The sequence below is a fragment of the Leuresthes tenuis genome, unplaced genomic scaffold (assembly GCF_036924035.1).
Source record: "Leuresthes tenuis unplaced genomic scaffold, fLeuTen1.0.hap1 SCAF_1, whole genome shotgun sequence".
NCBI classification, from domain to species: domain Eukaryota; kingdom Metazoa; phylum Chordata; class Actinopteri; order Atheriniformes; family Atherinopsidae; genus Leuresthes; species Leuresthes tenuis.
The window spans coordinates 19,040,921-19,068,060 of record NW_027325355.1 but is presented as its reverse complement, the minus strand read 5'-3'; the positions used below and the strand labels follow the sequence as shown (position 1 = coordinate 19,068,060).

General features: G+C 37.7%; 1 protein-coding gene across 2 annotated transcripts; it reads left to right on the top strand.

Moving 5' to 3' along the window:
- The first annotated feature begins 417 nt into the window (after positions 1–417).
- LOC140313170 (uncharacterized) lies at positions 418–19,260 on the top strand. 2 transcript variants are annotated; one of them, XM_072391211.1, is made up of 5 exons: positions 418–564; positions 17,221–17,532; positions 17,794–17,905; positions 18,040–18,103; positions 18,359–19,260. In XM_072391211.1, exons 1-5 carry the CDS (start codon positions 498–500, stop codon positions 18,536–18,538), a joined length of 735 nt encoding a protein of 244 aa, XP_072247312.1. In that variant the 5' UTR covers positions 418–497; the 3' UTR covers positions 18,539–19,260. The 2 variants fall into 2 exon arrangements, 1 of the variants encoding a protein (XP_072247312.1); XR_011917025.1 differs by lacking the exons at positions 17,221–17,532; positions 17,794–17,905; positions 18,040–18,103; positions 18,359–19,260 and adding exons at positions 757–1,068; positions 1,400–1,518.
- Positions 19,261–27,140: the final 7,880 nt, after the last annotated feature.

Genomic DNA, 27,140 nt, shown 5'->3' with positions numbered 1-27,140 from the left:
TTTTGTCTCACATGTTTTATGTGTATTACTGAGGAGGCGGGCCGAGTCAGCCAGTAATCATTTAATCCTGAACATGAGTTAAGACCAGTTTAGTACTTACTACTGGAGATGATGCTGGGTACAATGAACATGCATTTCTGCACATTTCACTTGCAGATGAAATTTGGCCAGCATTCAACAATTGAAACGTTCAAAGTAAAAGATTAATCTAACATGAGTCCTAAAGTTTGAATAAACTGACATATTGCAGTCTGTATATGCTTTCTTTCCGCATTTCCTCCCAGCTCACTCTTTTATCTGTGAAAAGTACATGGGAGGAGCTTTGTAAATGCATTTCCTTTTTAGAAGATGTCACATCCACTCATCTGGGGGAGCACAGAGTTTGAGGTTAGTGTGTCTGGTTAATAGTTCAAAGTGTTGCCCCACATCCCCCTTCACAGCACAATACTGAAAGCTTATACCAGCAGTTGCACCCATAATGATATGTGTTGACTGATATGGAGGTGTTTAAGCTGTCCTATATTCTGCTTTTGCCACTTTCTGCAACTTTTTTGGACAGTGAAGGTAATGTAGAGAAACTAACTTTCTTAAAGACTCGTTGTTCTTGTATAATTTTCAGTTTGAAGATGGCTGCTTAACAGTTTCTTTGTTTTAATTTTGTGGAATTAAACCAGATTTAGTTTTCAGAATTTTAACAAACGACAGAAATCATTAACACAGACTGTATTTCATATTGATTGTATTGTTTGCTCGCAGGGACTCTTGTGAAGACACTTGGAAAGGAACCAGATGTCACTCCATTATGCACCAATAAAACCGAGACTATCGTCACGCTGATAGTGTGTAAGATTAGAACCGAGGGGAGCTGGAGAGAAGGGTGTCGTCTGCTGTATCGATATGGACACGACTTTGTTCATGAATGTGGCTCCAGGTTCACACTTATGACAGAGAATCAGATTGTGTTTCTGCACCTGAACGATTTAACACCAGCTGATAGTGGGAACTACACCTGTGAGTGTTCAAATCTCAACGGAACCTTTATTCTTCATCTCAACATCACTGTGGAATGTAAATACATTTACTGTGTTTATCTGAACATGTTAAGGTTCAGGTATGAGCTTATATAATATGTCGTGCTTTGTTTACTTCATAGTAAATTAAAATTTTCTTGCTTTTTCTCTTTCACAATCTTCACTTTTCTCTCATACATTAGCTTTGCTTAGGTGGTAATTTTTCAATGAAATTGCAAAAACAAAGTATAAGTATGTTTAGAACATGAGAAATTCAACCTTAGTCATTTTACACAGTAAAATCTTAAAACTGATTAAGGTAATTTGATATTTTTTTCATCCATTACTGTATCCATCTTTAGTGCATTAATTATTTCCTGTTTTTTAAGCAGCAGAGGATAAAAAGATCATCAGTGCAAACGGAATGCCATTTTTATTCCCACTGGTTGCGGCAGTGAAGGTCGTCATTATAGTGGGAATTATTCTGGGAATCTGCTACAGGAGAAAAACTCATGCGTGGGTGAATATTTTAAATATAAAAATGTTTACTTTTTGAAGCATTTGTATAATCATCTTTCAGTTTGCAGCATTTGCTGGAACAATTCTGCACATGAAAACATCTTGATGATGTTCTTCAGCCCAGTCACCTTTTAGTTGTTGACCTACAAATTAAACTGATATAAAGCACAAAACTGAATTTCTGGGCTGATTAAACACTTGTTTATGAAGGTTAGTTCTTTAATAAACAGTGACAGTCAACTTAATCATATCTTTGCCCACAGTCATGGCATAATCCTGTGACTTTATCTTTGTTCACATGCCCACAACATTGTGGTGTCAGTCTGTGGTTGTAGATTGTGAGATCATAATGTATCTCTGGGCTCCTTTCTGTAGTGACATAACTAAAACAAGTAAGGTTAAACGTGTCCTCCCTGCATATAAAAGTACCCCTATAATAATATTTTTTTAATATATCAGAATTAGAGGAAACGTGAGCTGTTTTAGGTCAGAGGGTGTCTGCATTTTCTGTGTGTGAAACGCTTCAGTGATTTGTTGTGTTTTCTCCCTTTCGCAGTCAAAGAAAATGTTATTTCCTGTTAGACATGTAAATATAGTTTAGTCTTTCAGAAGAGAAATCTTCAGTTGATATTTGTTTGTAAAGTGTTACCTAAAGACAGCTAAAAGCAAACTGGAATGATAATATCAGCCTATCCTTAGAGAGGCACTGTGATTGAAAAAGAGTGATAACCTGAATGACTGAGTTCACATTGCTGGTAAGTGGAATCTGCACCCAGTGAGTCACACTGTGGATCCCAACAGTCACTCTGAAGGGAAGTTGATGTTGATGTTTGAGTTGATGTAAGAAAATGATCTGACTTGATCTTTGTCAGTGTGAAGAAGCAGCTGCTGCACAAACGGTGATACAAAACGATATCTAGAAAGATGAAAAGATCTGTTGGATCACTGTAGTGCAGGTGGATTTAATTAGAGGCAGCCCAGTTTTATCAGAGAACATATAACAAATATATTTGTTCACAAGCTTAAAACGTTGTTGTGTCCGTGGATAAAGGTTGTGAGACGGCAACTTATCACTAGGGTGTTATTTTGCATGGGGTAGTACCAACAGCATGAGTATGAAAACATGTATTCCACTAACATTGTGTACTTTTTTTTAATCCTACCATTTGTTTTTCTTTTAAAGGGACGTGGAAAAGTAAGGAGTCATGAGTTGGAGAAGGAGAAAAGTAAAAAGACAGCAGGAAACACTGTCCAGGACAAGTCTTGAACTGTCAGTCTCTTGCATGAGTCACCAAATTGACAGCATCCTCCACCCATCCCCATCCTTTTAACTGATATATCAAAGGTGTGAAATGTGTGTACTTTCACATTTAGAAAGACAGCACGGAAGCAACGTGAGTATGCAGTGGAAAAGCTGAAGCTCATGTCATGATGAGAGGGTGGGTAGACAATGAATGGAAATACCATCATCAAGGTTTCTGTATCGTAAAAAGGAAATTAGAGTGGAAAATGTTTTGAAGACTTTTTTTGTAAATATCAAATTCCCACACCCATCCAGGTAGTGTTTCTTATTACATATATTATAACTCATATATGCAGCAGTTTTTTCTCTACAATCACACTTCAATGACAATATCGATGGCAGTTTGGGGCTCAGTGTTTTACCCAAGTTTACTTAAACAAGTGTAGCTATAACCTGTTCTGTCATGTTCAGGTTGACTATAACTGCATGACTGATGGTATATAAATGTTGATTAGAGGGAAAACAGCTTTGTCTTTATTCATCTTTGTGTATGTGTGATATCACTTCTTAATGTCATGTTTTATGTTGTGATTGTCATGTTTTCAGGTTTTTGTCATGTTTCTAGATTAATTTCTTGTCATGTTTCTAGGTTCATTTCTTGTCATGTTTTTTCCCCCGACACTTGGCTTCACTCAAGTCACCTGTTTTCTGTTTCACAGCTGCACCTCGTCACCAATCACCTTCCCCAGTATTTAGTTTCCATTTAGTTCACTCACAGCCATCGCTGTGTTATCATAGTGTTATACAGTAGGAAGCAGTGAAAAGATATCCTGTTGTTAGCAGTTTTCCATTATGATCATCTGGAGTGCTGCAGCACTAAGCCACAAAGTGTCTTACCATGATTACATACCGAAGAACAAAAAGATAAGAATGGAAGAATACAATGCCAATCAATCAATCAATCAGTCAATAAAAAAACTGTACATTGAATCCTATTAGATTTTCAGGAAAGCCTAAAAGTGTAAAAAAAAAAAATTAAAATTAAAAAAGACAATGCGTCAAAATAACTAAAAAGAAAAAGTCTATCAGTTAACGTCTTGAGTGTTAATCATTAGAATGACGCCACATTTCCATAATTCCACGCTCAGTGCTTTGGAATTCTTCCTGTCTCATTCCGGTGCCCAAATTAGGCCAACCGGTGGAGCTGAATGACTACAGACTGGTGGCTTTGACATCTCACAAAGTGAAGACTTTGGAGCCGCTCCTTGTCAAGCATGAAACTGCAGGTTGCTGAGGATCTTCACCCTCCAGTTTGCCTGCCAGAAACACATAGGAGTGGAAGATGCAATTCTGTACATACTGCACCGGGCATATGCTTATTTAGATGTGCCTGGTTCATATGTGAGAATCATATTATTTGACTTCTCCAGTGCCTTCAGCATCATACTACCTCCTATACTGAGAGACTAGCTCCTAGGTATGGGAGTGGCCCCCTGACATCGTGGATTACAGACTATTTGACTGCCAGACCACAGTATGTCAGGATGAAGAGATGCTTTTGTGGAATGCTAGAATGCAGTACTGGGGCTCCACAGGGTACCGTTTTGGCTCCTTTTCTTTTCACCTTGTACACATCGGACTTTAGATACAACTCAGAGTCCTGCCACATTCAGAAGTATTCTGATTAGATGAATAGAATAAAAACCTTGATGTGGACTCTTGCTCTACATTGAGTATTTCTATGGTACTTCCTCTGCTCCCTGTGTCCACATTTCACTTTCCACTCTGCTTTAAAAATACAGCAATTCATTGTTTGTATTCACAGAGATTACCAGTTAGAATTATAGATAATTACTGTTTATTTTTCTTTAGATTTTATTTGTTGAAATGTGATTCTTCTCTGTATTCCAAATCAATTCAACTCATTAATCATTAGTTTGTACTGTAACTTAAATGGACCTCATAAGTTACAGTTTAGAAATGTAACATATAAGGGTAGTTTCTTGTGTTTAGTTTATTTAATTCCTCATTTTATTAATTTCTATTTTTGATGTAATTTGTTAGGGGGGTCAAATAAAACTAAACTGCATCTGTTTCAACTTATCCATTCACTATACAATTAGGATCTGACAAAGTACAAAGAAAACCAAGGGGTGGATGTTGTAGGAGGGGTGATGGGTGGATGCAGGTGAGAAATGAGTAACAAGAAGCAGGAGGTAACATAGTTAGGAAGCGATGAGGTGAAGGCAACTGACGACATCTAGTGACGATAACAGGGAACAGAGAAAGCCAAAAATGAGGACTTGAACTACATATTAGAATCTTAACAGAAAACACTTGAAATGAATGATGAAAAATCAGGCAGATATTAACCAGAACAGAGAACAAAAAGCAGAACTAAAATATACAAGAACGATACCTTTAAGAAGTGATTAAGGAGGAGAAACTGAAGTAAATCTAGTGCATGGAATGAAAATTTATCAAAATATTCAAACCCATAATGATAAAAATGCCCCGAATACCACCTGAAGGCTGTGGAACTCACAGGGTGAACCAAAGCAGCTGTTATCCGTTTTTTTCTTCTTCCATTTTTAAATTGGAAAGTTTTTATTGAATTTAATTTTGGTGACTTATAAAATTAGTAGTGATAGTATATGGCTAGCCAAAAATGTACTCCATCAGTGGGTGCATGTACATATATCTGCTCGCTCCTCTTTAACTTGAGTTGAGTCTCCAACTTAACTGTGGTATATCACATTAGATAACCTTTCAACATGATTTATCTCACCTGCACACAGGCAGGCGGAGGTAAGCCAGATCAATGGCTTAGAGAGTTATAATGAACTGAAAGTTTGTCCCTTAAGTCTGTTCTATCGTGCTGGAATTGGACTATACACATATTTGAAAATTGACCTAATTTAAAAAAAAAAAAATGTTAATCTTAAAGCTATGAACAGCCTATTCAAATAACTGAATTGGTTTCAGTTTGATTAAGTCAGAGACGTAGATGATTATCATGGTTATTACAAGCAATGTGCAGCCCGATATAAACAGCAGGCCGTTGTTAATTCTTTACTTTGTACAATTAACACCTTCAGATTGCAGTTCTCTTGCCTTAACTGCAGCATCTAAAAGCTTTCTGTATTCTTCACACCTCCAGCTGTTCTTTTGGATGAAGTGTCAGCTGATTAGTGTATTTTCTGAAGAAGATGAAACTATGTTTTAATCTAAGTCATTTGGGCCATTCTGTGATTCAGAGGCTTCTACGACTAAAAGTAAAAGTCTGATGGCTATGAAAGTCCCATTGTGGGCGAGAGGAGACATTTTCCTTTGATTTGGTTGTAAAACAACTCGTGTTGAGAAAAAATTGTGGTCAAAGTGACAGGTTGAAAAATCTGCTCGCCAATAATGTTTTTGTCTTCTGTCAGTTGGACCAACCACTGAAGACACAAACAGCCCATTCCATTGAAACAATGAGTTTCAGCAGTGAAAACTTGTTACACGTGATCGATGCCAGGAAGTACAAGCCACGTAGCATTACATACCATGACATTTTTTTCCAGAGCATGTTGTAAAGTTTTCACATGTGGTTAAAGAGGTTAAAATTTAAGAACTTTTCTGTTCCTGAGATATGGAAACTAAACGTTGTAAACCCCAAATCTTACAGCATTTACTTCCTGTTTTAATTCCAACTGACCTGCATGCTGTTACCTTGTCTGTTTACATTACATTACCCGCTTCAGTGCACGAGAGCCATATGATGCACAGCTTGAGCTGTATGTGAGGAAACAGTTCTGTGAAATAGTTACTGAATGCTCATGCTCAGGACACAGTGGTCAGTGGTGAGAAACAGGATAAAGGCTGTGGTGACCTAAAAAGCTGAGGTTTCAGTATGATTCACAGTTACAGTGTACAAAACATTTCTCAGACTAATGTTAAGAGTGAACGCACCACTTTGTCATGTTGTATGAAGTTTTTATTTTTTGTTTTCATTCACTTCGACCAAACTATCTCAGATCGGCCTCTTTTTGCTGTGGGCAGTCCAAACAGCACAGAAATGAATATTTGAGATGTCAGGAAATGGATGGAAAAGAACTTGACATGCACCCAATCTGTGTAACTATTGTAAACTAATTTGAGGATGAAACTTGCGATGATGAGTTTATTTAATGCATCACAGATTTAATTTGCTGTTGTATAACACTGGTTTAAAATCGCAAAAATTATTAGTTTTATATGCTTAGGATGAAATTCAGTTGGTGTCTGTCTCATGTTAAGTTTCTTTGATTCTGTAATTTCTTGAATGGCCTGTGGCATGTTGCCGTCTCACCATTCTAATGTTCTAGAGCTGTGGACAAATGATCACAAAATCACAAATCTCTCTAAGATACTGAGGGAAATGACCCGATATTACAGATCTAAGAGCGTCATGAGTGATCCTTTGCTTTTCAGCAGGTGATTTGACCTCGATTAGACCTTCACATTAACTTTGAGGAAGTTAACAGGTTCAGCTCTCTTATGCTGATGCATTTTTGTCTCACAAATTGCTCACTTGAGCACAATATTTCCTTTGGATTACAAGACCGTCAACACTGTGGCCATCTCAAAAAGGCCCCAAAGTATGTTCTTCTGTGCATTGAATCTCTTCTTCAGTGTTAATATGCAAGCAAAACAAAGAAAGTTGCGCACTTCCTTTTTAGAGAGACTCACACTAGCTCACACCTCTGCACCTTTCACCAACCAAAACCACAGATTTTCAGTTCACAAAGTGTGTGTGTGTGTCCTCAGACTTATAATACAGTACAGTGTAGGTGGTCTGCATCTGCATTGTTTCTTACAGCAGACATATTGACCAGTATGGGCAGATTGCAACTATTTTTTGTTTTGCTTCTGGTGCAGACATTTAGTTCATACACACACGGTATTGTATAAGAGCCTCTTCTTTTTATAATCTATCATTTATCTAACATATAGTTGCTCTGTTTAATCTTTCTTCTCTTTGGCTTAAATAGATTAACAAATTATTCACCATCTTTAATTTATTATGCTGCAATTAATGTTTGCATTTTATAGATATAAAAGCGGTATGAACTTTTCTCTCTAACAGCAGTGCATCAGAAGGCGCTTGTGAAAACCATCGGTAAAGAACCAGATGTCACTCCAATCTGCAGCAATGAGACGATGAACTTCATCATTGTTTTAGTTTGTAGAATCAGCACAGGGATGAATCGAAGTGATGAGTGTCGTCTGGCGTATCGCCACCTACGAGGCTTTGATCATGGATGTGACTCCAGGTTCACACTTGTGACAGTAAATCAGACCGTGTTCCTCCACCTGGATGATTTAACACCAGAGGATAGTGGGAACTACACCTGTGACTGTTCACGTCCTGATGGAACAGTTACTCTGCATCTCAACTTCACTGTGGAGGGTAAGGGATGGATTTTTATTTGATAACTTTTCTGATTTGTACTGTTTGTGATCTCCTGATTATTGTTAACAGTTGCTATTATGTTAAGAATTTTATGAATAACCTGAATGAAAGAAGTCATACATACTTTCATCAAAATCAAATCAGCAAAACCAGTTAGACTCTAAATTACCAATGAGAACACTTATCTTTATAATATTGTGCTCATAGCAGTCTGTTTAGATTTATATTATTTTCCAAATAATAAATATCTCAGCTATTTTTCTGATTTCTTAGAGAACGAAGACGTGAACATTTCTACTCAACCACCTTTATCTAACGCTGTGATTGGAGTTACCGTACTGAGTATCATGATTATACCTGCAGTCATCCTGGGAGTTATCTGCAGACACATCTGCCATCGGTATGAGATGAATATCATATAGATAAAGAGTAGAATCATAGAAACTTTTGTTAATATAATTATGATTAACACACTTGCTGCAGGATATTAGAAAGCTCTCAGTGTGTGCTTAACTTTGAACGTCTCCTGCTCCTGTTTACTTCATATTCATGTACAACTGATCACAGCAATATAAAAATGTCTGCCGATCACCAACAATATTAAAGCAACTGATTTGTAAAGTAACATAGTATTTCTTAGCTGTTAGAGATGCACATTATTGTAGGTTGTTGTTCTGGTTTACTGATGGTTTTAAACACAGATTTTTTTTCTTCTCATAATTGTTTTTATCTCAAAGCAGAGATAAGAATGGTTTGTAATGAGTTTCTTTTGTTTAATTTACCCAACAGAAGACGAGAATTGTCCATAACCACTCAACCAAACACGGTACTGTAAATGGTTAAATATATACTGTGAATACAGCCCTTCATTTTGCTTTAATAATGTTTTCAAACCTTGTATTTTCTTGCAGGAAGTAACGGACATTGAAGCGTACAGTGTCTACCTGCAAAAAGAGAATGAGCTTTATTTAACTTCCACAATACACAAATAATACAGATATGTCTGAAAATCCCATTTAGGGACAGAGTTGTAAAGCTTAAAGTTCCACATTTACTTCTATGTGATTCATGTGTTCACACTAATAACTGAAACAGGACCTGCTGTCCAAAAAGTAACTATTTTACCCAACAAACTTATTTCGGGTGCATTTAATCAAAACTTTTAATGTAATACATATTTTTCACTGTAAAACTTTAATGTTTTATTGGTGAACATGACTGTTCCTCTTTGGTCGTCCTCTGTTCAGTGTTTTATTCTTGACTCTTAAATGAAAATGTCTGCTGTATCTATTTTTGGCACATTGATGATTTCACTCCTAACCACTGTGTATCAGTTATTATTATCAGTTACGTAATATTGTGCAGTTACTGGGTTTTTAAGGCCTTTTGAGCATCACCGTCTCTCTCTCTCAGGCAGCTGTAGCAGTTGGTGAGGTGTCAGGTTGACTGGACACAGTCATGCTTCCTGTGTGTTCTTCCTGTTCTTACCCACATGTACCACATGGTTTATTCTGCTGCTTGTGTGACACTGGAGATGCATCTCCTTCTCACTTGTGCAAAAGACTTTAAAGAAAGACAGCTCAACAGATGCAGTTTGATAAACCTCTGTGGTTTTCTGCCTTTAAGCCTTTATTACTGTATGAATTACACACATGTCTGTGTACTCTGCGTGTATCAGACTTTTTCACATTTCCCTTCCCTTAAAATATACTGAATCCTCCTGCTTGTGTGGGTGTCTGTATATTTTCATCCTGAGGCAACATATACACAAAGGCACAAAATGATAATATTTTTGAGAAGAAGACACCTATAAGTTGGGCTTGAACTACGTTTTGTAAGGAAGGAGAGCCCTCATTCGATGGGGTGTACTGCAGGCAGTATAAACAGTATTTTTGCACTAGACAGTAAACAGCTTTATGTTGAACTGAGAGTAACTAAGGGTCTGTTACTGAAGAAAGGTACTGCTGTTAAATTCTCCACAATTTCTATTTACCTTTGAAATATTATTTGTAAATCTTGTAATGTTAAAGTACTGACGTTGCTGACCCATGTATTTGAAACACGTTCTTCTGTTTCAAATACATGCGCCAGATGTGGCCATCAAACAATCCAGGGGTGTCAGGCACCAGCCCAGGATAAACAAGAAATGGCCATGGAACAGAAAACTTTGTATTTGGGCTAATGAGCACAGACTCTGTAGATTTTTCAAGCATACCAGCACAACAGAGTATTGCACAACAGGCATCATGTTTGCCGGATTTGTCTTGGCGTCATGTCATTTTATGAACTGATTCAGTTGTTTGGTGGAGATCATTCACAGGTCACTCAGTCAACTTCAGTCTAAAAGGTAAAAGGGAAAAAGTCTCATTTGTAATTTTTAAGTCTGACTTAGTTTTTAACTGTAGCTGTATCCATCTGAGCTTTTCTTTGTATTTTAGGCTACTTTGACTTTATCAGAAAATAATTTATTAAAGATGCCATCAACAGTCAAAAGATAACTGGGCATAATTTTGGATTCAAATGTTGACTTTATCTGAAAATTAAGTCAAATATGTAAACCGGATAAAGTTGAAAAAATGAGCAAATCCCCCTCTGATGTGACAGCTTCAGGCACTGCAACTTACAGAAAATAATGATCAAATACTGTCATCCAAGTGTGCCGGTTTGATTAAACTGAAATACAGTATTCTAAACTAAACAGACAGTAAGTGTGGCTCATTTAACTTGTGGCTTACACTCCGACTGCAAAGGAAAACAACTGAAACTAAGCTGTGCTAATGTTATTCATCTGAAATACTAAATATTCTGGTCATCTTAAAAATGACTAATTTATGTAAGATAGTTGTGAAGCCACAGGTGGAAATCAAAAGGTGTTTATTCTCCCCAATCAACACAAAAAAACTACAAACAAACATCTTAAATGAAAGCTTAATTTGGTTAATTAAGTATGACTAGACTCCAACCACATGCACCCAGCCACATGGTCACAGCCCTCTCTTTAGACCAATAGTCCAGCCTTAAATACCCTTCTGCTTGGTCTCTTTCATGACGTCATGAAGTCCAAAGGCTATAAAACAGGAATAGATTCCTTTGTTCTTCATTTTGACCATGGAACACAAGGTAAGTTCACAAATGACCAAACAAACTGTTAAACGATAAAGACGGTGAACTAAACACTTTTGAGCCTTGATTTCACAGATGTTGATGTATTTTAACTCAAAAAAGGTCAAGTAGGAAGTACAACACAAACAAACCCGGGATAGTAAGTGTCCACTGACGTCTGACAAAATAACACTAAAAAACTTCAATCACGACAGAATTAGGGTTAATGCCTTTGGTGACAAATGGTGTAACTCCCCACTTTATCACATTAGGGTATATTAATAGACTAACTATTGATAAGATAAGATAAACTTTATTGATCCTACAGTGGTGAAAGTTCACTGTTGCTGTTCTGATAAATCGGCACAACACCATGATGCTCATCACAGACTCGTATTTCTTGCTGACTTCTCATGGAGAGTAAATTCGTGAAACCGTTTGATAGACATCTGTTGTCCGCTGCTGAAGGCTTGCGTATGGGTTATCAATTTTATCCTCATCCTGGACAATAGAGCAGAAAGAAATCTTATTACAAATTAGTTCAAAATCAAATTTTATCAAGCATTTTTTCAAACTTTGAGACGCTACATTTACTGTAACCTGAGTTTTGAATGCATTTTGATCCATATCGAAGAGTGAACATTGAACAATCTAATAAAACAAGCTTGACATAAGAATTCATTACTCACCAAAGAGCCATGAGTGTCAAGACCAGCTAATCCAGATGTTTCTGACCTTAACCAGCCACCACTTTCAATAAAACAGGATATCAGAAATTAAATTGACATAAAAAATGCCCCAAAACAAAATCTCAATACATTAATGATATCTTCTCACCCGTAACTTTTTCTCCTGAAGCAGATTCCCAGAATAATTCCAGCTGTAATGATGGCCGCCACTGCAGCAATCAGTGGAAATGAAAACGATGTTCCTTTTGTACTGATGACCTCTTTGTCCTCTGCAACATAAAAAACATTATTGATTTAATGTTTTTACAATACAAATGAACACAGCAATGGACAAAGAATAGCGTGACTCCCGAGTTAAACCTTTTGTGTCTTAAGAGCATTGACTTATATTTTTGTCCACCTGCAGGTTGATCCAGCCTGAGTAGGTGGTTCCTTTGGCCTGAGCACATCTGGGCTATGAAAGGTCCAGCTTTCAGTCACTCTTTTGTTTGCTGTTTGGTTTCTTTGACATTTTACCAACATCACACATCCACATTTTGCCTACTGAAACGCTGATCGTCTCATGCTCAGTTTTTTTTTAGTCATACATGGCTTCTATTTTTGCGGAAATAAAGCGATCTCGTTGGCATTTTGTGTGTCCTTAACCGTTTTTGTCACGGTCAACTAAGCTGGGTCGTGACTGTGCATATTTAAAAGCCTTAATTTCTAGACATTATGGTTTATCCTTTATATTTTTATTTTGTAGTCAGGTTGCGTTTTTTTTTAGTACAGTGTGTGAACCAAGAAAATGGTTCACACACTGTACTAAAAAACACTATGTGTGTGAACCATTTTTGAATCTCCATTCAAAAGTAAAGATAATTTATCATAAAAATCAAAACAAATTAGTTTGATTTTACATACAATCATGCTGCCAAGTTATTTCTTTCTCTTGTTTACATGGCATGAAATGTCAAACCTGTATCTGATTGATTAGTTTATTAGGATAAGAATATCGAATGTGCTTACCTTCCACAGTGATGTTGAGATGGAGAATAAAGGTTCTGTCTAGATTTGAACACTCACAGGTGTAGTTCCCACTATCAGCTGGTGTTAAATCGTTCAGGTGCAGAAACACAGTCTGATTCTCTGTCATAAGTGTGAACCTGGAGCCACATTCATGAACAAAGTCGTGTCCATATCGATACAGCAGACGACACCCTTCTCTCCAGCTCCCCTCTGTTCTGATCTTACACACTATCATAGTGATGATAGTCTGGGTTTCATTGGTGCATAATGGAGTAACATCTGGTTCCTTTCCAATTGTCTTCACAAGCGTCACTGTGAGCGATTGCATGAAAAAAAGTGTACATGAAATAATGTGTTATTACTGTATTATGTCTCATTTTTAAGACATTACTGACATCCCACGAGATATAAGGAAATGATAGATGGCTGTCTTCTTTAAACCAAATATTTTATTACCTTCACTTCCGAGACACATGCAGAAGAGTTGAAGAACCAGAACAAAGCAGAGTCTGCACACATCCATACTGATCATGACATAACTGTTGCTGTCTGTTGCAAAGTCAAAGGACAAACTGCCGCCCCTTTGAACTGCAGCTTCCTAAATGTCAAACTGTCTGTTCCTGAGCAGGAAGTGGCTAAACATGACAGTCTCTGCTTTCACAGTCTCTGCTTTCACAGTGTTTAAACTTGTTTAAACAAAGGAAACAAAGGAAACACAAACACAAAAATACAAATGGAACATCTTCAATCTGAAACTTAAAATCATGTTTGCAATTAAGACTTGACAGTGAGTCCAGCTGTACTCACCATTAGACCAATCCAGCTGTAACACTTGGATTGGTCTAATGTTTGATTAGTAAGACTCATACATGACGTATATGGTGAATTAATTAAAAAAAATGTAATAGATTGAAAAAGAGAGTGACAGAAAGATCTTTTATGGTGGTCTCTACCGGGTCAAAGGGTGGTGGTATCGGTCTCCAGATTAACCTTCTTTTTAATTTAACTTTACTGTCTCAGAGTGACAAAGTCAGAGGAGTGTGAGCCACACACACACACACACACATCATCATCTTTGTGGTGACCATTGGGAAAATGCATTAACTCTCCCCTCAGGCTGGGAATATACTTGCTGACAAGTAACTTTGACATGTCTATTTAGGATCCAGTTGTTTTTTGTTAGCATTTCTTTACCCATTACTGCTTGGTTAAGGTCAAGCCCATAACAAAGTCTGTGAAAAACAGGACAACAGAGAGCAAAGAGGTCGACAGAAACATGCCAGAGACATTTATTTAATTATAGATCATTACTGTTCAACTGTAATGTAACATATAAGGGTAGTTTCTTGTGTTTAATTGGATTCCTCATTTTACTAACTTCTATTTTTAATATAGTTTGTTGGGGGGATAAAATGAAAACCCACTCTTCAAACTGCACCTGTTTCAACTTATCTATTCACTATTTTGTCCTTAACTCAGAGCAACAATTTGCCATATGTAATGGTTTATTACCAAAGACTCAAAATAACACTTTTGATTTCTTTAGACCAGGTGACTGATTTTTTTTTTTTCATATATGCTCTGGATTATATGTTGCAGTGACATGTCAGCCAAGCACTTATTACTGCTGCTGTGAGTGGTCAGAAGAGCACCAGGAGCAGGACAAGACAGGATGGAGGTAAGTGGTGAAACAAAAGAAGAAAAAGCGAGTCAACACTGATGATGCAATGAGGATCTGACAAAGCACAAAAAAAAGGATGTTGCAGGAGGGGTGATGGGTGGATGCAGGTGAGAAATGAGTAACAAGAAGCAGGAAGTAGCATAGTTCGGAAGAGATGAGGTGAAGGCAACTGAGGACATCTAGTGACGATAACAGGGAACAGAGAAAGCCAAAAATGAGGCCTCGAACCACAAACTAGAATCTAAGCAGAAAACACCTGAAATGAATAATGAAAAATCCGGCAGATATTAACCAGAACAGGGAGCAAGAAGCTGAACTAAAATACACAATAAAAAATACATTTAAAATGCAGCTGAAGAAGAGAAACTGGATTAAATCTAGAGGAATTAATATGAATCAAATTGATTGCATGAAGATAACAATCGTCAATCAAGCAGAAAGTACGCCAGTTTTGTGTAATGTTAGGCATACATGTGTGAATTAATGCACCTAAATATGGCACTCAAGTGTTGTGTCTTCATACCAAACAGTTCAATATCAGATAAGAAGGTAAGCGAGTGTGTATATGGTTGAATAGGCAAAAAATGACCTATCATCTTTTCCTAAGCCTATTTCCTTTACTTCGCTGAAAAATGTCATAATATGAAGGAAAGGTGGTAGGAAAAGTTTGTAATGACTCTGGAAAGAGCAGTTGTGCTGTCGTGAGAGTCCAACCATGCTTGCCCTAAAAGCATGTACGGCTGTAGCTCAGGAGGAAAAGCAGTCGCCCATCAATCGGAAGGTCAGTGGTTTGACTCTGGCTTCTCTGGGCTACATGTCGAAGTGTCCTTGGGCAAGACACTGAACCCCAGCTAGACTAGAAAAGCACTATACAAGTACCATTTACCATTTACTATGATGTGGGTCTGTAGCACTAAAACCGCACATGTTCAACGAAAAGTGCAAAAATACTAACACAATCTTTTCTTGTCGTTACAATAAATAACAATTGGTTTGAGGAAATTTTGCTTTATTATATAGGCTGGTAATTCATAATGAAAAAAAGGCATCAAATTTGAAGAAAATCCAGGTGGATGCCACAACCACCTGCATTACTGACTACCTCCAAAACAGACCACAGTTTGTGAGACCGGAGGTTGTTTCTGAGAAGGCGATCGGCAGCACAGGAGTTCTCAATACACTGTACTCTCACACCACTGTGTCTTCACTTTGTGCAGCTCAGACTTCCTGTACAGCTCAGAGTCCTGTTCTCTCCAAAACTACTCAGGTGACTCCACAGTTGTTTGGTGTGAAAAATTGACATAGTTTTATGTAATCAAAAGCTAACAAGATGTGTTCACTACAAATACAACGACAGCAATGTCAAATAAATATAAATATAAATAAACAAGAATTGTGTGTCATTATGTTTGTGTGCGCAATAATGCAGATAATAGTGCAGATAATGCATATATTGCGTAAAAGTGGGGGTTACCGGCTGGCTCCGCAGCTGGAGCCACACAACTATGAAGTTGGACCAACACTTTTAAGCATCACAAATACAATCAAAGCTAAAGAGATGAATGCTGAATTTAGGGGGACCAGAAATAAGCCAAACACTGTTTCCATCTCAGGTAAAGAGGTCTGCAGGTATACCTGGACAGTAGACTGGACTGGAAATGTCACACCAAAGCTGTGTGCGAGAATGGACAGAGCAGACTGTACTTCTTAAGAAACCTTCTGTTATCTACACCAAGGTGTTGCATGTCTTATGCAAATCTGGGGTAGGAAGTTTCATCTGCTTTGCAGTCATCTGTAGAGACAGCAGCATCAGAGCCAGTGACTCAAAGAAACTGAACAATGAAAGAAGTCTGGCTCTATCGTGAAGACTGCTCTGGAGCTGCTTATACAAAGAAGGATGTGCACATGTTGATGAAAATAATGGAGAATACTGCCAAACCCTCTATGTAACAGAATGTTCAAGCAATAGAACGGTACAGGAGGTCACTTCAGCAATAAGCAATAATCATACACAATCACAGCTTACAATGATAATACTGCAATGATATCACTTTGCTTTTTTTGTTTAATTTCTGTATATTTGCAGAATTCAAAAATCTATCCTTGTAACTGCCACTTACATACTTCCGTATCATTTCACTCAGGGACCCTCATAAGCAAAATCATCAGGTTCTGTGCATGTGTTCAAAAGAATGAGTCAAGGCTCCTCCCTTCAGTGCAGTGCTGTACGCTTATAGCAGCAATTGCACTGTTGCTTAGATGCTGGACTAATATGGATGTGCTGAGGCTGTGCTTTGTTCTGCTTTTCCCACCAGCTCTGTGTTATAACAGTGAAGGTAATGCGAAGAAACTAGTTTTCATGAAGTACAATTTACAAAAGTTATTTTTCTCTTCTCCTTTTTTGGTTTAAGGGTGATGTCTTAATTCTTTGTGTTCTAATTGAGTCAAAATGTGGTTTAATTTCTTTTAATAAAAACTACAGCAGTCTCTTCCCCCAGACTGTATTTCATATTAATTGTATCGTTTGCTTGCAGTGACTCTTGTGAAGACAATTGGAAAGGAACCAGATGTTACTCCATTATGCACCAATGAAACCCAGACTATCATCACTATGATAGTGTGTAAGATCAGAACAGAGGGGAGCTGGAGAGAAGGGTGTCGTCTGCTGTATCGATATGGACACGACTTTGTTCATGAATGTGGCTCCAGGTTCACACTTATGACAGAGAATCAGACTGTGTTTCTGCACCTGAACGATTTAACACCAGCTGATAGTGGGAACTACACCTGTGAGTGTTCAAATCTAGACAGAACCTTTATTCTCCATCTCAACATCACTGTGGAAGGTAAGCACTACATATATTTTCATTATACCTCCTAGATTCAATGTGTTTAATCCCCACTGTCTTAACATGAACATGATATGGGAATAGTGTAGCAGGTGATTCCTATTTGCCTGCAATCCTGTATCTGATGCTGTAACAATGAATTTCCCCACTGCAGGACTGATAAATATTTATATTATCTCTTGTCTTATCTAATAATGGCTTGTTTTTCCAATTGTAACTTTTGAATGTAATTTTTTTTCATTGTTTTCTACAATTTAGAGGATGAAGACATCAACTATTCTACAGTTCTTGCAATTCCTTGTGCTGTGACGGGTGTCTGTGTATTAATTGTAGTTATCCTAGGATTTCTCCGGAGGAGACTGTGTCGTCGGTGAGAGACTACTGAAAGTTTTTTTTCATTATTTTGGCTCTTTTGATAAATATGTACTAATTGAGTCATTTCACATGTCCTTCCTCCATATGAGCACCTGTCCCTTTAACTATGGTTTCCCTTGGTATTCACAGTGACAGTGACATCTGGATATCAGAAGCATATGCATTATCTGAACATGAAGCTCATGCCTCTGTTGTGAGTAACATTTTATCATTCAGTGCCTGTTACATGCATTCACGTTTAGTCGTTGCTTTATTCGAAAATTTACAAGTGAGAAACTATTTTCGCTTCAGTAGTGTGAATCGCTGCTGTGAGCAATTTACAACCAATTATTTTTAAAAGACTGCATGCAAAAAGAGAAGTTTGGACTGAGGAGGCCTTCTTCGAGGGAGAAGATGCTTCAGTGGAGACAGTTCGAGTAATCATTCAAGATTTTTATTTATTTTTTAGGATGAAGACACATCCTATGATGACACATACGAAAGTCTTCAGCACGAAACAGATGATGTCTACGAAACTACTTCTTATTCTAACTGTCAACGTGGAACAAAGTCAGCAGGCAGCACAGTAGCTGTTAACCTGAAAAATGAGGAGGATGATCCAAGTTGGGAAATCTATGAAAACATTTAAATCAGAAGAAGAATACTAAATGTGTTATGCTTGATGTTGAAGTTATTTGATAGAACTTAAACATCTCAGCTAGTCAGTACTGGAATCAAATTAATTAGCACTTTCAAAAAAAAGGTTCAAAGTAGCAGTTTATTGATTATGGTGTCGTGCTTTTGTTTCCCAAATTGGTACAGCATGCAGGAAAATAGCGTTTACCCACCAAAGTTTTTGGGAAAGAGCGATTTAGGTGGCCATGTCATCCATGTTTTTTGTCAAGACTTTATGAAAATTGTTAAAGTGGCCTATGTTTGTTGTTGGAAAATTATTTTATTAACAAAAGCTGAAATATTTTTGTTGCATATTCTAAGAATGTGGATTATCACACATCTAATTCATTATACTGGATGTTTTCATAGTTCTTTTTTCTTTATTGGGACAGCGTACAGTTTATACAGAAATGTTACTGTTTGATGAATTATGTCAGATTTCAGCTACAAGCATTTATGCATCTATTGTCCCTCGGCAGCTCTGAGCACACACAGCTGAAATATGAACACAATGCTTGAGTGCACAACACATGCATAGCAATGCAGCATTATTTTGTTTGACGGACATATCCAAGAGGTGCAGTATGTTTGCAATGGTACAGTCTGTTAGTGGACATTTTGCTGGATCTTGCAAAAGATGATGAGCCTGTATACACAGCTACACAACAGAGGAGATGTCAGGTCGTTTAAAATCCTATAATCCAAACCTAAATATTAAAACAGTCTGAAATTAAACTTGTGTTTTTCAAGTACTTTTTTCTCATTGAGACTAATGGTCTTATTTGAAGCATAAAGTGCATGAAGATCTTTGCTGAATCCAGACAACATTATTCCAGCACTGGAACTCATTATATGCAAGATAAAAAATCCAAAGGGCTTGTAATATTTGAGTTTTAAATCCAGTTTAATAATTTATTTGTTGGTGTTTAACCTTGGCTGGTGTTGTAGATTTCAGTGAGTGCCTTGATGAACCTACATTACTAACCACCTCGGAATTCATCTATGCGAATAAAATTTAGCCACAAGGGTTTTCCATCGCCTTTAGCAGTGTCACTTTATAAAAATGGTGTGTTAAATGTGACACGTGATGAGACGTGATAAACCGCTTTGTGAGCAAACTGCCCTCTATTTACAGCCCCCATTCTTATTGCTAAAACTGTCATGACCACAGAAGTAAACATGACATCTCAGCCTTAGACCTACCAACTTACGAATCATGAAAACTGAGAACGATGCAGGAAGTAGTGATAAATAGAACTTAAACATCTCAGCTAGAACCTAGAATAACAGGTTTGACTCTGTGGGTCCAGCTCAAACTAATTTCTGAACATAAAAACCTCAAAATATAATGAATGAATTTCTGAGGAATAATGTGTAAATATGGGTCTTGTGTTCAGCTATTTATTTAGTTAAAAATTCATCCAATAAGACTTGAAGAAAGTTGGAAAAAAACTTGATGAGAAATCCAGTCTAAAATACACTTTCTCTCTGCTTTGTGTACCAGCTCACTGTTTTACCTTTAGAGTGGTACCTTTGGTGAGAAAACAGAAGCAGTGTTGTAGATGGACTTCCTGTTCTGGAAGATATCACATCCTCCCATCAATGAGAGCGGAGGCCTTGAGGTTTGAGCCTGTTAACATTTCAGCGTTGCTCGGGTGTTCCTCCCTTCACAGCAGAAAGCTGAACACTTATAACAGCAGTTACACTGACGCTGAGATGCATTGACTGACATGGAGGAATCAAAGCTGTTCTTCGCTCTGCTTCTGCCGCTTTCTGCAACTTTTTTGGACAGCGAAGGTAATGAAAAAGAAATCAGCTTTCCTATAGTGGCTTTGTTCTCATGTAACTTTCAATTTGAAAACAACAGCTAAACCATTTCTGTAGTTAGATTTAACAGAATTAGACAAACTATAGCAATCATTAACACAGACTGTATTTCATATTGATTGGGTTGTTTGCTCGCAGGGACTCTTGTGAAGACACTTGGAAAGGAACCAGATGTCACTCCATTATGCACCAATAAAACCGAGACTATCGTCACGATGATAGTGTGTAAGATCAGAACAGAGAGTAGCTGGAGAGAAGGGTGTCGTCTGCTGTATCGATATGGACACGACTTTGTTCATGAATGTGGCTCCAGGTTCACACTTATGACAGAGAATCAGACTGTGTTTCTGCACCTGAACGATTTAACACCAGCTGATAGTGGTAGCTACACCTGTGAGTGTTCAAATCTAAACGGAACCTTTATTCTCCATCTCAACATAACTGTGGAAGGTAAGTACACGCTGTTCTTCATCACATCTATACAATTTGATATGATAAACCGTTGAGCTAAAGGTTTTTCATTACTATTTCTCAATTCTATTGTATTTAATTTTCTTCTGTTTAGATAATTCATCAAATGAAAATGCCAGCAGTTCTCCTTTCTCAGTGATAGTTCTGGGTGCCCTGTCCGGTGTAACTGTGGTCATCATCGTAACTTTATTTATTTTGGGATTTATATGCAGAAGTCTGAGTCACCGGTGAGAGACTGCCATAATAATATTCATTCATTTTTCTATACTTTGGAATACTTTATATCTTTGCAACATCTAAGTATCTTATAAGTCACGTTACATTTGTAAATGCTTTCGATCATCATTTAACTAATACTGAGTCCCTTGTTTAAAACACTCAGTGCAGCACTGCTGATTCTTCCTGATTTCTTGTTTCATATCAAGCAGGGAACCAATATTTCATTTCCTGTCTTGACAACAAAAACCGACTTCACAACATAGAGTGAATAAGTGTTAACATTCATCACTAACATGAATATATAATATGAATATTCATCACTTTTCTTGTCAACAGAAAACAACAGGAACCACAAAGCAGTGATCCAGATCAGGTACTTTACAGAAATATGTTCTAGTTTTTAGTATTTAAATTTGTTTTGTTAAATTTTATTAGTTTCACTGTTCATCTTCTGCTGCAGGAGTCACGGGACATTGAACCATACAGCACCTTCACACAGAGAGAGAATGGACTTTATTCAATAGTTAAAGTGAACAATGCTCAAATGGATTCTGAGTATTCAAATATTTTAACCACAGAGGACGCACGACTGAGAAATTATTAATGATGAGTGAACCTGCGCCTGTTGTCCACAAGGTGGCTCTGTTGCTCTGTTAAAACTGAACCAGGAACGTCACTCATTTGTTAGTTGCTGGTCAGAATCAGCTCGTCATCTGAAACCCAAGTGGTAAACAAGCCAGGCCAGCTCAAACAGGTTTCAACTTAAAGAAGCGATTTGTTGTTTTTTGGTTTTAATATCAGAACCTCTATGATGCAGGAAAGCCCAAGAATATTCATGCCCATGTAAAATTTGAGACAAATGACAATTGGACAGTAAGTAATTAATGATTTAAGTTTAATTGCTTTTTCGTTTGAATTTTTTTCTGATTGTATGTTTCAGATTATTCTTGTTTAAGGGTTCAGCTTAGTTTTTCTTTTCTGCTTTTCTCTTGCTGAAACTAAAAACCCAAAGCACCTACATTCCCATTGTGTTTCTCATCCAATAGGAGTATGTGGGGCCAATTCGGTTGGAAACTGATTCAATATGGGATGTTCAAGGATCTATGTGAACTGCATGCTTTCCCCAATGGTGATCCAAATGGGAACAAATAAGGGGCCCGCACGAATTTGACCATATGTCCCCACTTCGCTTACAAAATTGGGTGTCAGATAAACATTTTGGGCCTATGCCCAATCTGCACCAACGGACCCTAGTGTAACCTGTTGGTCAAATAATATATACATATTTTTAATGTAAAAATCCAGAGAAGTTGTTCTCTTTCAAATTCAGCATTTAAAGGCCAAAAAAAACTTTTGGAATCTATTTTCCATGCCCCCACTGGGAGCCAGTTTATAATCTGAAATAAACCCAATGAACATATCTTTGAAATGTGAGAGAAAATTGCTGCACCAGGAGAAAACCAGGGAGGACATGCTAACTTTTTGCTGTGGGGCAACATGACACAGCTTAGGGCTAATTGCTCCAAAAACAAATAATAAAAAAGAAGAAAAATGAAATACGTCAAATAAAATAAATCTAAATTTGGGTAATGAAAACTTTGTGTGTAACTGATTCTCAACTCTTCCAGTTGCAATTTTTTGACAAAACACTGATTTTGTTTAATTCAAACATACCCCTGCTTTTTGGAGATAATTTTCAACTCTTCAATAAGTGATATATTTGGAGATGTTATATGAATAAGTGATGGATTTAACAGGAGAACTTGCCCGAATTTATGGTGGTGGTGTTATAATTCATGAGATGACAACCAGGTGCTCTGTTGGTATGTGTTACTTTTTTGATTATAGGTTTACTGCCTTTTTATCTGATAAGTTCAACACTAGAAGAGTGAGAAAATAATTTCAACTTGGATTCCTCTTTCCATTTAATTCATTGGATTTTTTCAATCATTAAGGCCATCCGTGTTTGTGGGAATTCACTTTACAGCATACATAAGAATGCTGAAATAAATTTATTTTAGAAGCTGTCACAGACCTAGGGATAATGTAAGAATGTCAACCTCCTTTCCTGAGTTATGTTTCTGTATTCTTTGCTCATAACCAGTCAAACTCGAGTTCTGAAGCAGGCATTTCACAATCTTGGTGGTCACATCGGTTCATTATGCATGCTTGAAAGAGGGAAGGACGAGGCGGGTGGTTTTCATTTGGTTGCAATCTGCAACTTTACCGTTGATTTTTCTCAATCTGACACTTTTTATTTTATTATTCACTTGTCTGCATTTTTTTCTGGTCAAACGCCAAGCCAGGCACACTCTTACAGTTAAACACCGTCTTATATATGTACTTGTGCAGCGTATGCAGTCAGCATACCTAAAGCCTATCACCTTATCAGGTGTGATAAGGTAAAAAGCGGTTGATGTACCGACACACCTAACTGAACAGGTTGTTCCTCTTCTTGGGAAGATGTGACGTGTGATAGCTTTCTGGTGTATATAAACAAGCTTAAGCTATAGGTCAGAGCAGACCAATTACAATGGAAAGCAAGTGCGTGGTGCATATTTTGTGTGCTTATTACTCATTGCTGTGTACTGTGGTTTATGCTTGTCCTGCTGCAACTGTGTTTCCAGGAACCTCAGGATAATGCATTGGAGATAGTTTTGAATAGATTGCAATTATGTGACGATGTTAGTAAATTTTAAACAAATCACACTTATGCCATGTTACGCTCCACTGTTTTTTGCTATTCTAGAATTATTGCCTGCAAAAAGCAACCAAGAGTTACTTTTTATTTCCAGCTTTTCGATCTCACTCTTACATCAATGTGCTGGTATCACCTGGAAATATATGCCTGCTCCTGATCATTATCCGTGATCCAGGACCAGTTGTTGTCACTGCTATGTTCTTGCAGTAGTTCAGCCATACTTACAGTATGTTGAAGATGCATGCATAAATAAAAAAAACCTTGTTTTGAACCATATATCTGACTTCTATATGAACGGACCTGTGCTTGCAGAACCATTTCCTTGCCAACACTTCTGTGGTGGTGTTTGATTTCGACACAAACTGGCATCAGGCTGCCTACCTGCATGCATTGTGAAACTTGTCTCTGTCTGATGACTTCTTTTGATAAGCATTTTGAAACACAAGGATGGTCTTTCCATCATCTTGGAAATATTTCAATTGAGAGATTTCTTTGTTGGGCTTTTTTTTTTTTTTCCTGTCTGGTGTTCCCCGGCGAATTTTGACGTTCCCTTTTATTTTCAGAGGAACAACATGGCCAAGAATGCCTCGTCTGAAACTCCCTACACGTCTGTGAGACATGTTTGCTTCCTACTTTCATATGCATTCAGTATATGTAAGGTACAGTAATGTACATTTACAGTAATGTACATTTACATTACTGTACCTTATACAGTTACATTTTCCTGTATTTCTTAGCTGGTGGTTGATATTCTTGTGCAGACTTTCAATAGTTGTCAAGCGAACTGATTTACTCAGCACACTTGTGGACATTTCAGGGAAATGACTCAGCTTTTGTGATCTGACTCGCATGTTCAGCATCTTATGCATGGGAATAGGTTTGCACTTTGTCAACAACCTAACCAGGATTTGCCAGTGGGGTTACATGACTCTATAAAGAATCGGATTAATGGCTAAATTACAAAAAGAGTTTATGTTTATTATACACCTTACTATTTAAGTTTATGTATACACCTTAGTTTGACTAAAAATTGGACCAGATCGGGTTACTTGCTGTTGGATTAAGACTCCGAGATTGGTTGATAACTCGGTTGATAGTCACACTAAGTGTGCATGTAGACAGTGAAGCACGTGGTGAATTGGACTTTGCATTCTGCGCATGCTCGAGATTTTTTCCAGGGGTCATGAGGGACGTAGCTTCATCTTGCTCTTTGTTCGCCATCTTTCTCGAATACCTGAGTTTGTTGTTGTTGGTGGTGGTGAAGAGGCCAGATAGTTGAAATGGGTGTAGCGCCACCTATCGTACTAATGTATGACATGCTTTGTGCCAATGAGTCCACTTATTCACCGCCATGTATACATCCTGACTATTGTGCCCACCCGAGGATGTGCAACATCTACAGAATTACCATATGGAAAGGGTTTACCCTACATAAGGAGAGAAGCACCCACAGTGTGGAAGAGTGTTAAACAGCTTTAAACATCTCTCCAGATTTGATGCATCAATCTGTAATGCTGATAAGGACCTGGTGGCCAATAAAATACTACTGTGTGCGACCAAGTCTGTGTCAGCAGAGTTCTTTTTGACATCCCTTATACCCCTCATGTGTAAGCACACACAAAACAGGACTGTTTCATCTGTGTCACTACCTCCATTGCCGGCTTCAGGGCGAGTCTATGGTGGATTGACTTCAATCTCCTGTTTCGCCTCTGTGCTTTCACAGATGACATGGTGCGGAACATCAGTCCCAGCTTGAAAAGGCATACATGAAAGAGCCTAATCTGAGTATGTGTTTCGTTCTCTTTCTTTTAAAAGTGTAAATGGAGTGTTTTTTATTATTTGCTCTGATTTGCATGACTGATCGATAGATACCTTATGATGTGTTTTGCATGTTTACTGTCCTGTTGAACATCCTGTTGTTTTTCACCTTTGGAGAAACACTCTGCCTTCTGCTGTGTGTGCAGTCACATTGCAAAAATAGCAACCTAAGCAGTGGCTTGAGGAAGTCCTCTTTGAGATGCAGTTGAACTCTCAAAGCAAAACATTCAACTTTGAAACTTAGAAAACTGAAGTTGTCATACGCCTGACTGGCAGAGTGAGACTGATTTAGAGTGGTGTACAAAGATAAGTTCTTTAATTAGAAGTGACGCCTGCAGACATAACAGTAAACATTCTGGTTTCATCTAGATTGTAGGGTGGGAATTTAAATTTTGACCCAGGGTGCAACTGGGTTCACCACAAACAGCTGATTAAGGCTGTAGTTTGGAACCACAGCTATCAGCTGTCAGGTGACACAGGTACTTCCCTGTATTGAAAAAAAAACAGCAGATTAACCAGCACAATCTAACTCACACCTCATTTATGTATATTTTGCCAGCAGCCTGTCCCAAAGAAAGAAAATTGTTCAAATTTCTTTAGAAATGGAAGGAAAAATGTGAGGTAGTGTCTCTATGGAATCGTGGATAGCAAGAAGCCATTCCTAAGGAAGGAAAACAGGAAGAAAAGGCTGAGCTGTGCCAAATGACACAAGAAGTGGACTGAAAATCAGTGGCAACAGGTCTTATGGAGGGATGAATCCTCCCCAGAGCCTGGACCTCAGCATTGTTGAAGCAGTGTGGGATTAATGTGACAGAACAAAAGGCAGCCAACATCCAAAGAAGAGCTTTGAGATGTCCTTCAAGAGTTAGGGTTAGGGTTAGAAGCCTGGAGAACTATTCCTGAAGAATACAAGAAAGCTTGTCTAAGAGGGTTCAGGCTGTGTTGAAGAATAAAGATGGTGTATACAAGCTTGTTAGAAATGAGCCTTATTTACTGTATTTCCGTTCATGTTTGCATATACGTCAATAAATTCCAGTGTTAGTGTTTTCCTGGAAGTGGTTCAGGATTTATGGGCACAACCAGATATGCGGAATGTTATGTGTAATATCGATGATTCATGCTTTTATCAGGATTTTACAGCATGGTTTACTGTGTTACTGAAAATGAAAGAGTAGTTTTTCGAACCTGCTCAACTGTCAAAGTACAGTGGTATTGTATTTTCAGTGTACAGTTAGTAACACCTTACAAATATTTGTTGTTCATAGAAAGAGAAGAAATCCTTCCTAAGAGCAGTTAGGTTCTTTCCTCCTGCGCGACATCAAAAAGAGGAACTTTCCCATGCGTGTGATGCAGCAAATACACATGACACATTAGTTATTAATTGTTATTGAGAAACAAACCTCGGGTGTCATGCCAGGGACTTGTAGCAAAGCCAAGATCATGCCAACCACAGCATTGTGGTTGTAATCTTCTATTTTGATGGCGTTTACCAAACGTGACATCATCCATTCAAGTCAAGGAAATAGCACTGTGACATTTT

Excerpts from the sequence above, each read along its gene's own strand:
- LOC140313170 (XM_072391211.1), top strand. The coding sequence starts at position 498 with ATGGAGGTGTTTAAGCTGTCCTATATTCTGCTTTTGCCACTTTCTGCA. Across the intron at positions 565-17,220 it reads AACTTTTTTGGACAGTGAAG|TGACTCTTGTGAAGACAATT; the intron begins GTAATGTAGAGA and ends GTTTGCTTGCAG. Across the intron at positions 18,104-18,358 it reads ATGAAGCTCATGCCTCTGTT|GATGAAGACACATCCTATGA; the intron begins GTGAGTAACATT and ends TTTATTTTTTAG.